The following is a 13,270-nucleotide window of genomic DNA, read 5'->3' as shown; positions in this document are numbered from 1 at the left end:
TTAATTAAAGGATTCTCTCTTCGTTTTAAACCCTGACATGCACAGGTAGAATCCTATTGTTCATGTCGTTGTTCTTGTTTCGCTTGTTTTTCTTTTCTTTTCTCGCTCTCTCCAAGGCACTGAATTTTCATTAGAAATCCTGTCTGGTAAAAAAAAATGTTCTTAAATGTTCATAGTAGAGAACATGCATGACAAAAATAATGTTTGCTATATTTATATATAATGTTATTTTTAGTGTACATGTTGCAAGGTTTTTGTATAGTCAGCTGTACAAATGTATAAAAATGAGGGAGAAATATTTGAATATTATTTATTATTGAACCATTTATGAATAGGGAATGGTTTTGATGTTATTTGTATCACTTTATTTGCACATGGCTTGACTTGTATCAATAAAGGTTTTTCAATACAGCTTATGAATCTGTACTAAAATGTTAAGTTCAGTTAAATTACAATTTAAAGTTTAAATTTAGTTTGCATTTAAAATGATTAAGGAAACATTATTGTCAGATTTATCATTCAATCATTTCAAACATTTAACCTTTTTATTATTTAGGATTTGTCCTAAAATAGCAACCTTACTGGGCTTGGTATCACAGGAAAATATATAGAGCTTGATTTTTAATATATAAACTTCTATGAATACTTATTTGAAAACATAATATTGATCACTGTGTAAGTGTATTGACCACAATGTTCCTTCTCTTAAATGCAATGTTGCGCTTTATATATAAAATAGAATTTTACTTGCCTACTTTTTCATTGAAAATAAATCTGCAGTCTCTGTATAAATAATTTTATAACAAAAGTGGAAAATGTTTGCATTGATTTCAAACCACCTAACATGCAAAGTTTTGTATAGTCAGCTGTACAAATGTTACATAAAAATGAGGCAGAGTTATTTGAATATTATTTATTATTGAATTGTTTATGAATGCTTTTGATGTTTTGACATGTTATGTGTATATTTGTTTCAGTGTATTTGCACATGGCTTGACTTAGATCAACAACTCCTTCATACTGTATTTCTGTAAAAAGGTATCAATACAAGGTTATGAATCTGTACTAAAAGTCCAGTAAATTTCAAATGTTTAGGGATGCAATTTTTTCAGATTTATCATTCAAACGTTTGGCCTTATTTATTTTATGAGATTTCAACCTTACTGGGCTTGATATCAGAGGAAAAGGTATTGAGTCTGATTTATAAATTTGTAACTTCTATAAACATATTTTAAAATATAATACATGCAAACTCATTGACCACTGTGAAAGTGTATTGACCACCATGTTCCTTTTCTTAAATGTGTTGTAGAAATGTTAAATTTTAAATATATACTCTTTTAAAGACAAAAAAAAAAAGCATGTATTTATTTTATTTTTTACAATTTTGCTCACCTATTTTCTCCTAAACAATAAATCTACAATTTCTGTATAAATAATTATGTAACATAATGCTGATATGATATAAAATGTATACTTTCTTGTCAAGAGTGTAACATTTTCATTTTGATTTCAACGTTTTACATTGTTTTACATCTTTTATTAGACTTACACAAGGGGACAACATCCTACCTTTTAAAAAGTCCTTATAATTTCATTTATTTGTGTGATTAAAACATTGTACTGGTTTAAATTTGAATATTGAAGAGTCTTATCAGCCTAAATCAATATATTAATGTTCCAGTCCAGCCCAGATTAGTTAGACTGATTGGAAATCTATCTGTTTTGTTGTAGCGAGCCATTGTGTGTGTGCTATTATACTCTTGTGTGTCCATGCACATTAGCCATATTTCCAATTCCACACAGACAACCAAAGCAGTCACTTTAAGTCAAATGAATTGAACGAGAAGACTTAGATTAATCACTAGCCCTGCGACATGTGCGCACGCATATATACGTGCCCATATCGCGCTACGGCTTCGTCTAGTGAGTGAAAAGCACATTTACGCACTGATTTTCTTTCAAGTCCAGCCATGTGTAAATGCAGCTCGGTTCACCACAAAGCATGTTGACTAGTGAGTCTGAATCTCTGGTTTTGATTGACACACAAAATGGAGACAAGTACACTAATAAGTACACATGAAAATATGAGCGTGTCGCTGTCCAGGATAGATATAGACATATATTTATATGCATTTTAATTTAAGTTTGGGAGTAGTGTATAATGTAAGATAGTTATAATTTACACACATACAAACAGTGTGTCGGAAGTCCTCTGGCTTTATGAAAGGAATTGGTTGCTGTTATGTCTGTGAAGCCCTTCTGCTCTGTATAAACCACGTCCATTTCTTTCAAGCCTGTTCGGTGTGTGTACGTAACTGTATGAGTGCGTGTTCGAGTGTGTGTGTTCATACACAGTACATCTGAGTGTGTAGAGCAAGTCAGTCAGCATAGATGAGGAAGCCAGAGAACGTGCTGTATTTGTTGGTGTTTCCTCCGTGGACTTTCCCTCCGTCCAGCTGCACACAAACCTCATCTCCCACGTCTAAATGCAGGATCACACTGTTGGAGGCGTAGTCATAATTCTGATCAGCGTCCTGGGCAATAGCGCTGGCCCTCACCTGTCACACACGGGAGAAATGGAGCCACGGTTAGAGGAAGGACACAGAGCAGATCGCCACAATTCACAGATTAGATTCTCAATATTCCAGCATACTTGAATGATACTGAAATGTACATGATCCATTCATAAGTACTCATAATCGTTTAGTAATAACCATTAGACCAAACAGCAAAACATAGCTAAAGCACGATATCGTGAAGTGTGACAGCTGGAGCTTTTAAAATTTATCACCACCTTATCATGCAATAGTCACTCTAATAATTGTTTTCACTTAAACATATAAATACATATTCAAGAATCAAGATCTGAATATTGCAATGAGAAAAGATTATAGATATCATGGTTAAACTGGGATTTTGTTCATTTGATATGATATGCAATAACTTCAGCTAGTGGAATTTATTATAAATAAACACAAACTGCATTCAGTGACTTTTTCATTATCACATATTAAAGAAGAACATTTTGAATGTTTTTCAATGTGTTAAATCTATAGAACCAAAATAAATGAATAGATAAATTTAATATTATAAGAAATAAATAATTTCATTTTTTCATATTAATAATAATAAAACAAATAACTAACAATTAAAATAAAATTGAATGAATTAATAAACAAAAATAATGAATTATAATTGATTTCATTATCATTTTATGATTTTTTCATTTGAAGGAAAAGAAAAAAAACACTATTACACCATTTCAATTTGTTAAACTAGAACAATAGAACTATAGAAAAATAATCATGTTATGAACTAATGAATAATAATTACAATTAATGTGTTGTATTATTAAAATAATAATAAATATAATAATAATTACAATTTTAAATTAAATTAAGAGACACAAATAATGAATTGTAACTGATTTCACAATTTTTTAGAAAAAAAAAAAAAAAAAAAGTTTGATATTTTTTTCCAGATGCTTGCTTTTTAAACTAAGTTCACAAACCACTATAACACCATTTCCAGCTTGGAAACAGTTTGTTAATCTATAGAAAAAAACTTATATAAAAAAATAACAGATGTATTAATTACATTTTTTTAAATTAAACGAATATGCAAAAATAATGAATTGTAATAAATTTCACAGTTTTTCCAGTTCCTTTGTTATGAATGATTTTTTTTTTTTGTAATAAATTTTATAAGCATTAATTATTAGATTAAATTATTAATATGAATTATATATTAATGTTACATATTATTCATATGAATTAATATTAATAATAATGCTACATGAAACAACGTATAATGATTGAAAAGGAACACACTTCTGGTAAACGTTGATAAAGTTGTGCTGATGGGGCTGTTGAGGTACTTAATCCTAAAAAAGGTTTGAAAATACTGCACTAGCCATATCTCAACAGATGCTCTCTTGACATGAAAGAGGCCTTGTTTTATCATCTCTATGGCAATGGAATGAGTCATTATTAAATGATACTCTGACAAGGGCTGGCCGGGTTTAAAGGATGGGGCTGCAGATAACCTGCTGACCTCCACCTCGACTGAGAAAGCAGTCACACTCTCTCCTATTTATCTACTGTATCGTATAGCCAGACCTATATGGGTGATACTAAAACTGTACTATACCCCTTCCTTTATTGACCTATTGAATTTAATCACAAGCGCACGTATCAAACAAACCGCAATGAGACTGTTTACTGGAGACACGGACTCATTTAAATTCTGCTTGAGAGATCAGCTGTATTGACTCCCAGCAGTGGATCTGAAACTTGTTTGTTAACATTTTAAATTGAGATTAGTCATGTGGTCAGACAGACATACATTCCTGCATAGAGATACAATTAAAAAGGTCCAAGACCTGTGATAAAACAGACACAAATATACCGCATTATAGTTCTATATCCTTGCAATGTGATTTAGACATCATATCTTAGTATCTGATCTATGCTCAAGTATTCTAAATGGAAAAAACGGTTAATGTTTTAGCAGACAGGTGTCAGATGACAGACAGTGATTGTCAGGCATTTTACTCAGCCGTGTTATAGCCACTCAATCTCTGTCAGGTTTCCTAAACATATGGAGCAAGTCAATCGAAGGGAAAAAATGCAATGATATGCATGGTGTCAGTAAACATCCTCATACAACATGCCATCACTCACTCAAATGCCTCTTGTTTTATTGGGTGTGTTATTCCCTTGAGAAACACCCACAACCACAGCGCACATAAAACACACTGACCCCAGACAGAGATAAACTCCTCCCATATCCATAATCTAATAACCCCACTCCATTACCATCACAATACTGTCAACATCCGCACAATGTCCTGAGTGGCGACTACCGCCATTTAGATGCTTTATTGAATACCAATCTGTATAATGATGTTAGGGAAGTTTACAATGCAGCACTGTAGGACAGATATATCAGTTTTAAATTGATTTTGCATAGCATTGATAGATATTTGTCATTTGCAATTTGAAAAAGAATACGCTTGCACATTTTCACAAGCCTTGTAGAGACATGCAGCTTAAAAATTAATGAGTAGTGATCAACCAATATTGCATTTACATCAGCTATTTTATGTGTTTAATAATTGATATGTAGAACTGATTTCTAAACTATTTATTTTGTCCTACAACAATAAAAAGCATAACACTCACTGTGAATATCATTAATAATAATAATAATAAAAATACTCATTATGAAGGTTTTAATAATAAATAGTCATTATTATAAATATTATTGACCATACTAATAATAAATTAAATATATTAATAAAATCATGTAATAATAATAATAATAATACAATGTATGTTTATATTTAAATGTAAATATGTAAATATATTTAATTTTTAATAATACATTTATTATTATTTGAATTATAATAAATAAATAAAATCTATTAAACAAATCATCATAAATACTATACTACTATTACTAATAATAATAATGCCGTTTTGATATTTAAATTACTCTTTTAAATAATAATTATCCAAAAATAAAAAATAATTATTTAAATAAATAAATAAATAAATACAAAACAAGTTACCAAACCTCTGAGTACTGTTGTGCCATTTATCTGTGCATAATATAGATCTGTAATTTTATCAAACAGTTATTAAATTAAGATATTGTGTGAATATCCTTATAAAAATCGATCATGGAAAACTCTAAATGTTTAAATGTGTTAAAAATCACATTATTTCACCTGAAGATATTCGCAGTGTTGATGTGTGATGTGAACAGCATTTTTGCCTTATCCCTGTGCAGCCTGCATCAAACAGTTGTGTAGGGTTGCCAGTCCCTTGAGAAACCCCTTTTCCAACTATTATCACACATAAAAAAACTGACTACAGAAACAACTACACAATCTCTCACATCCAGATTAACAGTCACACTCTGTGATACAGTAATCCACACAGAGGGCCAATCTAAATATTGAGTTGGTAAGGCTGTCATTGGTATGTGTGACCGAATACCAATCAGTGCAACAATGACGTTTTCTTTATGTTACATATCAAAGTATGCCATAGCCTAACTGAAATATTTTTACTGCAGTGCCACAATGAATTAAGAAAACTGAAATATCATCAAGATCAAAAAAGTCAATATGGCATGCACATCATTCCACGTCTGACAGTGACGGCCTGGCCTCCTCTCCCTATCGACGCACAGTGTATGTCATTCTCCTCATTATTTTGGCTAAGTGGGCAAAGGGGCAGCCTCTCCCTCCGGCATACCCCCGTGTTCGATACGACAACGCGAGCGGTCACTTTAATTAGCAGACATCCGGCGAAGACCATTTAAGACCTTTCTTCGCTTCCATTGATTCTCGTTTTGTATTTTTGGGATCAGTTACACCGAATCTGAGCGCCCGGGGTTTAGACATCTCCCGCAAAGCGCGCTTGTTAGATGCTTCCCGGCATTTATCAAATATAAGTGATATGAAAGCTTGTCTTGGAGGGAGAGGGAGAGAGGCATTTTAGGATTACCGTTGACTGCACTGGAGATGGATATTGACATGGGAGCCGACTACTTGTGAAACGCCACGCTGACTTGATCTCAGCGCCGGCTGCAAGCAGGGACCCTCGGGCCTGCTGGGGGCTTGTTCTGCCAGGCCTTTTCATTACAGGGAGGGGAAGGATGGCATTTTAAACATAACCAGAGCCGAGGAGAAAGACGAGGGTTGAAGGAGAAAATAGGAGGGGGAGCTTCGGGTAACAGACTGATCAAGCAAGGCTATTTTGTGAGATGCAAGGGTATATGAAGTCTTGTTTTTATCAGTGGTGCCGTGTTCCAGCGGTAATAAAACTGACAGGATTCATTCTCCGTGATATACAGACCTCTTAGAGCGGAGACAATGGAAAACTAGCTCTTAAACTTACCTAAGGGACCAAGCACACACGAGGGGAGGGAAAAGACTAAAGCAAAAAAAAAATAAAAAATGGAACATTTATTGAATAGCTCTGTTTTGCCTCAAAGGGAGAATAAAATTTGTTTCGCTTCTTCAGAGAGTTATGCTTAATTGGCATACTGTACGAGCGTGGCATTGCATACTAATGGTCCAAGTGTGCACTATAACACCGGTTACAGGCTCTGTGAACGTCGCTGTACGTATATAATCAACTGGTTAAAGGGTTAGTTCACCTAAAATGTAAATTCTGATATCATTAACTCACCCTCATGTTATTTAAAACCAGTATAACACGAAAGAAGATGCAATTGGCCAATTGGTCCCCATTGACTGTCAAAAAAACACCCATCATACATGTGTGAATACACAATGTCAGAATTGTCATTTTTAGGTGAACCACCCCTTTAACAACTGATCCCATGTAAAAATTAATAAGGGTGTCACCTATGCATTCCATTTGACTAATTTTTAATCAGTTTATACCATTTCCCTTAAAACTATTTGGCAATTAGAAGCCGTGCAATTAGGGATCACCACAATTAGAGACGACCAAAGACACTCATTATATTTCTACCGGACTATGTACATGTCACTGCACCGGGAGACATTTATTAGAGCAGGTACTGGTCATTAACAGACAGGCGATGGCATTTTTAACACTAGCATGTGAAAGAGCTCGACCTTTTGGAGGTCTATTAAAAGAGCGTGTGACAGGTGAAAAAGGAGAAAAAGAAATGGTGGAACGATTAAGCAACAGAGCGGACGGAGTGTAGATTAGTCTACTTTGAACAGAGGTTTAGACTGAGGGTTTGGGAACCGACATGAGGGACCATAAATTAAAAGATTAACAGCACACGGTACGTTAATAATGAGGAAGAAGCATGTAGATGCTAAATCAGAGATGACATACGACCCCGGTGTCATATTTTGACTCGCATTAGCATTAAGGCAAACAAACCATTATTCAACAAGCACAATAAAACGCCACCAATAACGCTAACAAATCTCACCATTGATCTTTATTCAGTTGGTGGAGGTTATCTGACTTATACAGCATAAAAATTAGAAGCTATTATTAAAAGATGTGCGATTTTTGACCCTAATGTCACTGGGATTTTTGAGGATGGGTTATGACAAGTTAAAATCTTTTCTTTGCGGGAGATTTCCCAGATGCTGTGATACAGTAGCTAAATGTACAATGATGAAATTTCATTATGAAAATATCTCCTTCAGTGGGAAATACACCAAATTAATTACAAGAAAAATGAAGATGACCTCATTAAATATTGAAGATGGCACTATTATGATCACGTCACTAATCCTTTACATCTGTTACTGAGATGTAAAGATACAGTTTAAGACTCAAAAACTTACTAATTCTAAACTAAAAGGCAGTGAAATATGGGCCACTCTTTAATTAGTGGCATGTTTTAAAAATCTTGAAAAATTTACCTTCTTCAAACTACATTTTATCATCTATGTTAAAGACCGGATTGTTTCTGAATTCAAATTTCAATCATAAACTATTTAACATTGTTCAAAAGCCTAAATTTTTCTTTAAAATTATATAACAAATAATATTTGTTATAATGTATATATGCATTATATTCAAATATGCATATATATATATATATATATGTTTAGATATATTTCTTTGTTATATGTACAGTACACTATATGCTTTGTCAATTAACATTTTTATTTCAATGTAATTACAAATTCTAATTTACTTTTTATATAAAATGTCCCTCTTTTTCCACGTTTAAAAAAATTGAACATAAAGGGGAAGTTAAAAAGTCAAATTCTGACCTTTAAAAAATATATAAAGGAAAAAAGTAATTAAAGAAGCATAGTGAAAATTGAATATACTCTATTCTTTAAATTTTTTTCCTCTAAAATCAAGAAAACTACCTGTAATTGATCCTATAAGAAAAGATTTAAATTATATCAGCGTTTCTGTAGTTTTCAGTCCTGCTGACCTGTGACTTTTCTATGATGATCCACCTACATCATTTCCAGTTCAGGAAGTACCAAAGGGCGCTAACTCACAGACCATTCAACAGTGACACTCCTGGGACACTTTAGCCTCACACATCTGTGGTCCGACAATGAGCAGACCATCACAACCGCACCAGTCGCTATCAAGAGACCAGCTTTCACTAGCTGTCAAAACCACCGCACAGACAATGATCAGCCAGATGGTCACACGGGCCCGCAACCAGGTACAGCAACACGCATGCCACACTCTAGAGGATACCTGAGATACTTTTTTCTCTTAATTAGCACCCTAACATTCACAGACAGTCATAATTAGCAAACAAATGCTAATGTCAGGATCTGGCCTTTTTATCTTTAAGACGCCTTGTTAACCTGTCAAACCATGACATGTTTGGCGCTTCTCCATCTGTCTGTGGCTCTGTATTCACATTTGTCTGTGCGTATAAGCCTCCCAGAAGTCTCGTCTCTCTGCCCACTGTCTGCAGCTTTCTATTAAGCCATCTATCTTCCTTTCCTCCCCTGATCTTTCTGTCAAGCAGCCTGGGTGATTCTGTCATACTCTTAACTGTCATGGCTACCCTTGCGTCCTTCTCTCAGCCCGTCTCACAATTCACTTGTGCACTTGAGCTTGTGGGCCGCCCACTGGGGTGCCATATTGAACATGGCCTCCACAATGAAGATGCGAGATGACTGTGTCAAAAGTTGTTTTCAAAATGAAGGATAAAAACGATGATATATTTCACTGCTTATTTTTTTCTATTCTGGTGTTGTTCTTTTACAGTTTGTGAGTGTTTCTTCAAAAGTCACTTTTACTGATGTGGACTTAAATTAAATTCCTTAAAACACACTTTTTTCAAATATCAATGTCCAAAATGTTATATAAACATTAAAATGATTTAAAAATGTCTATTTCAAGCTTTGTTTAGGTCATAGCTCCGAAAACGCAATATTTTAGGATGGATTTTCATATGGTTCTGGGCCAAGGGTAAAGCAATAAAAAATATACATAAAGGCATTTGAGTCTTTTTTAAATAATAAATTTTTTTTTTTCCTAATAATAAAGATTGTGATATTTTATTATTCCGGAAAAATGTTTATTTCGGTGATTTGCAAAAATCCCAACTAACAAAATGATCTGTACTCAAGTCTATTAAACAATAAGAAGTATGTCATTCAAAATATGTACATAAATATGCAAATCTAAAAATTGCCTACATAGTAAAAGTTTACATAAAATATTTTGCCTTATATGCACACCATTGAAACAGTACTGATGTAACATTTTATTTAAAAGTTTTAAAATACAAATATTTATTAATCTGAACTAATTAATTTTTGAACTTACAATGTTATTTTTAAGAGTGTACAGCTAGTTACTTGTTTCATTTCTGAATGAATCAATGTCTTTGAAGGAATCAGTTGAACTTGATTCAATAAGTCACTTGTTGCCACCTACTGGTTTAGCGAGGTTTGAAATGACAACAGTTTGTGAAACTGTTTTTTTGTTTTGTTTTGTTTTTTACGAATTAGATTGCAAGGGAGCTCTGCTTCATAAGCAAACACAAAGAAAAAGAGAAAGTATGTTTTGATAAAAAATGTACCTAAAAGTGCTTTTAGATGAAGAAACACCCTATGTACAGTATATTTGCAGAATAGCCAAGTCTTGAGTAAAACTGCACAATGGCGATTCTCCACTTCAAAACCTTTGAATTTCTGTGATCTCTGTGTTTTGGAAACTGGCCTATAATATTCAATAGACATGACTGTTTGAACATCCTTTTGTCAGCATTCAAAAATAACCTTTTACAAATTAACATAAACCTCCTAATCCCAACGGACCATTGTCTGCTTTCAGATGACACTTCTGAGAATTCCAGTCTCTCAGCATCTGTCAAAAAATCTAGCATCCTTTTCACTTTTAAATGCTCTTTCCATAGGTAGCTGCACAAATCGGCATCCAATGAACTCTTTAAAATCTTAAAGGCTACAAAAATTGTGACTAGTGTCGCAAATGGACTGCTGACTGTATTTTAAGTGCTTAGGGAAGTATCATTCCATTTGCAGTTCATTTGGTGTAGTGAGCAGTTAACCCACACATTCCTCTATTACATTTCAGGCCCTACAGAGGAGTAAAGCAATGCCACCTGATGTGCTCGAAATGGACGTAATTGAGTGGGCCGAAAAGATAATTAATGAGCAATCAATGAACATGCAATAGAAGGGGACACGTACAGCATGCAGGGGATTCAATCTAGGAGTTATGAATGATTTAACAGGGGAAGCAGACTTGCATGACAATACAAAACTGTACAGGTTGGACCAATTTAATATACTATGACTCTAATCACTTTTACAGGTGGTCCACTGTATTAAGCCAACGTTTTTTTTTTTTTTTACAACATAACACCAGGCTTTCATTGCACAGTGAAATACAAATAAGCATTTTATAGTGTGCTTGCATAAAACTGTTCATAAAAGAATATGTTACGATTGCCTGTCAAATAAAAAGGTCCAAGAGAATGTTTTGATCTACAAAGGTCATACAGTCACTTAAAAACACTACAGATAAACCTTTTCATCTCTCGCTCATTTCCTGCCTTCAGTATTTAATTAATGTCGAGGGAATGAATGGCTGAATGTAGAAACTGTTAATTTTTTGTACATTCATTATTTAACTGGCAGTAGACCACACCATGACAGCTCAGGCTGCTGAGTCGTATGACACATTTTTAGGTGATGAGTGAGATGTAAATATGTTGTTATAAAATTGTCAAAACATATGGCAATGCAGCTGAGATAGCTTGGACACACAGATAAGACATTAATGTCACAATTTTCCTTTTAGTCTTCTCCTGGTCAGCCTTGCAAAACAATACATCTGCATCCAATTTGCTTCCATATTATGTAGTGCGATGGTAATCAATTATATAATTTAATAGGAATTTTAATAAGAAAAAAAGCTCATAATCCAACTATTCTGACTGCTCTAAATGAAGTTGACCTTAGTGGTGAAGCTCAATATGGTGAACTGAGCCAAAGAGAAATACTTCCTATATTTGACTGCACACATAATGTCTGTAATAAAGCCCCAAAATGTCATTATAAACCTTTATGCATGTTTTTTCTTCTGTAGAACATAAAGATGATATTTTGAAAAAAAGTCAGTGAGTGGTTCATTCAGTGTTGTTTTGGACCTCATTGACCTCCATTGTATGGAATGATCAGTTGAAACATTCTTCAAAATATCTTCATTTTGTGCTGCAGAAGTAAGAAAGTCATACAGGTTTGGAATGACATGAGGGTGAGTATATGATTACAGAATTTTTCTTTTTTGGTTGAACTATCCTTTTCATTTCAACCACAAACAATGATAAATTCTTACCTGTCCGTTCTTCTTGAGGTCCGCCCACATACTAGTCCCATCTCCTCCTCTCATCAGGACATGGTATGTGAAGAAGTAGATACCAGGTAGAGGGCATGTGAATTTTCCAGTGCTGGGCTCATAGTAGTTGCCAACATTGGTCACCACATCATCAAACTTGAGCACATCAGTGCCTTCATGTTGCTTGCGCAGGCCTGCGTAAAACGCAATCTTAGGGCTGTAGAACGACGGCACATAACCACCAGGCCCAGGACCTGGGGGCCCTTGTGGACCTGGCTTTCCAGGCTCTCCAGGTGGTCCTCGCGGTCCAGGTGGTCCTGGGATTCCCGGAGTTCCTCGAAACCCAGACTTCCCTTTCCGGTTTGGAAAATCAGGAGGTGCGGGTGAAACAGCCGTTAGCTCCTGGCCGTGAGATGTGGTGTAGGGGTCACAAACCATCCGACAACTTCCTAGCATTTCATAATGACTTCCCGCGTTGCCAGCTCCTCCTCCTTTAGTGTTGTGTACCAGTAAAGGGATGGTGACAAGGAGAATCAGAACCATGGCCACACCCACGGCCGCTCCTATGACACGCTTGCGGCGGCTGAGCCGGGAGGCAGCAAGCGTTAGAAAGTCCTCCTCTCCTTTAGGTGGAATGGTGCCCGCCAGCGTGAAAGTTAGAGAAAAACTTGCTAAAGTGTGAAAGCAAATGTGCGTTTGGGTACAAAAGAACAGCCAAAGAGCCACAGATATCTACTGAGGAATGAGGCCAGTGGGGAGAAGGACAGAAGATGAATTTATGGATGAGACAAGGAGACTAAGAAGAGCGTGGAGCATACAGAAATGAGAGGGTGCGATGGGACTAGTGATAGGACAGCGTGGAGAGCGACAGGAAGATCTGGAAGAACGAATAGGAACAGTGGTGGCTGCAACACAAAGGTGTGGCACGGAAAGAATATAAAATGATTAAC

General features: G+C 34.9%; 1 protein-coding gene across 1 annotated transcript in view; it reads right to left on the bottom strand.

Moving 5' to 3' along the window:
- Positions 1-951: 951 nt before the first annotated feature.
- Positions 952-13,270, bottom strand: part of c1ql4a (complement component 1, q subcomponent-like 4) — a 13,851-nt gene continuing 1,532 nt past the window's right edge. Inside the window, exons 2-3 of the mRNA XM_058762304.1 lie at positions 12,321-13,270; positions 952-2,561 (exon numbers count right to left, since the gene is read on the bottom strand). The exon at positions 12,321-13,270 is cut by the window's right edge and continues 557 nt beyond it. Coding sequence (XP_058618287.1) covers positions 2,382-2,561; positions 12,321-12,863 — 723 coding nt within the window. The 5' untranslated portion in view covers positions 12,864-13,270 and the 3' untranslated portion in view covers positions 952-2,381. The remainder of the gene's footprint in view (positions 2,562-12,320) is intronic.

This window comes from Onychostoma macrolepis, chromosome 23 (genome assembly GCF_012432095.1).
Source record: "Onychostoma macrolepis isolate SWU-2019 chromosome 23, ASM1243209v1, whole genome shotgun sequence".
Classification (NCBI taxonomy): domain Eukaryota; kingdom Metazoa; phylum Chordata; class Actinopteri; order Cypriniformes; family Cyprinidae; genus Onychostoma; species Onychostoma macrolepis.
The sequence above is the reverse complement of the archived record's forward strand: the minus strand, read 5'-3'. Positions and strand labels throughout refer to the sequence as shown.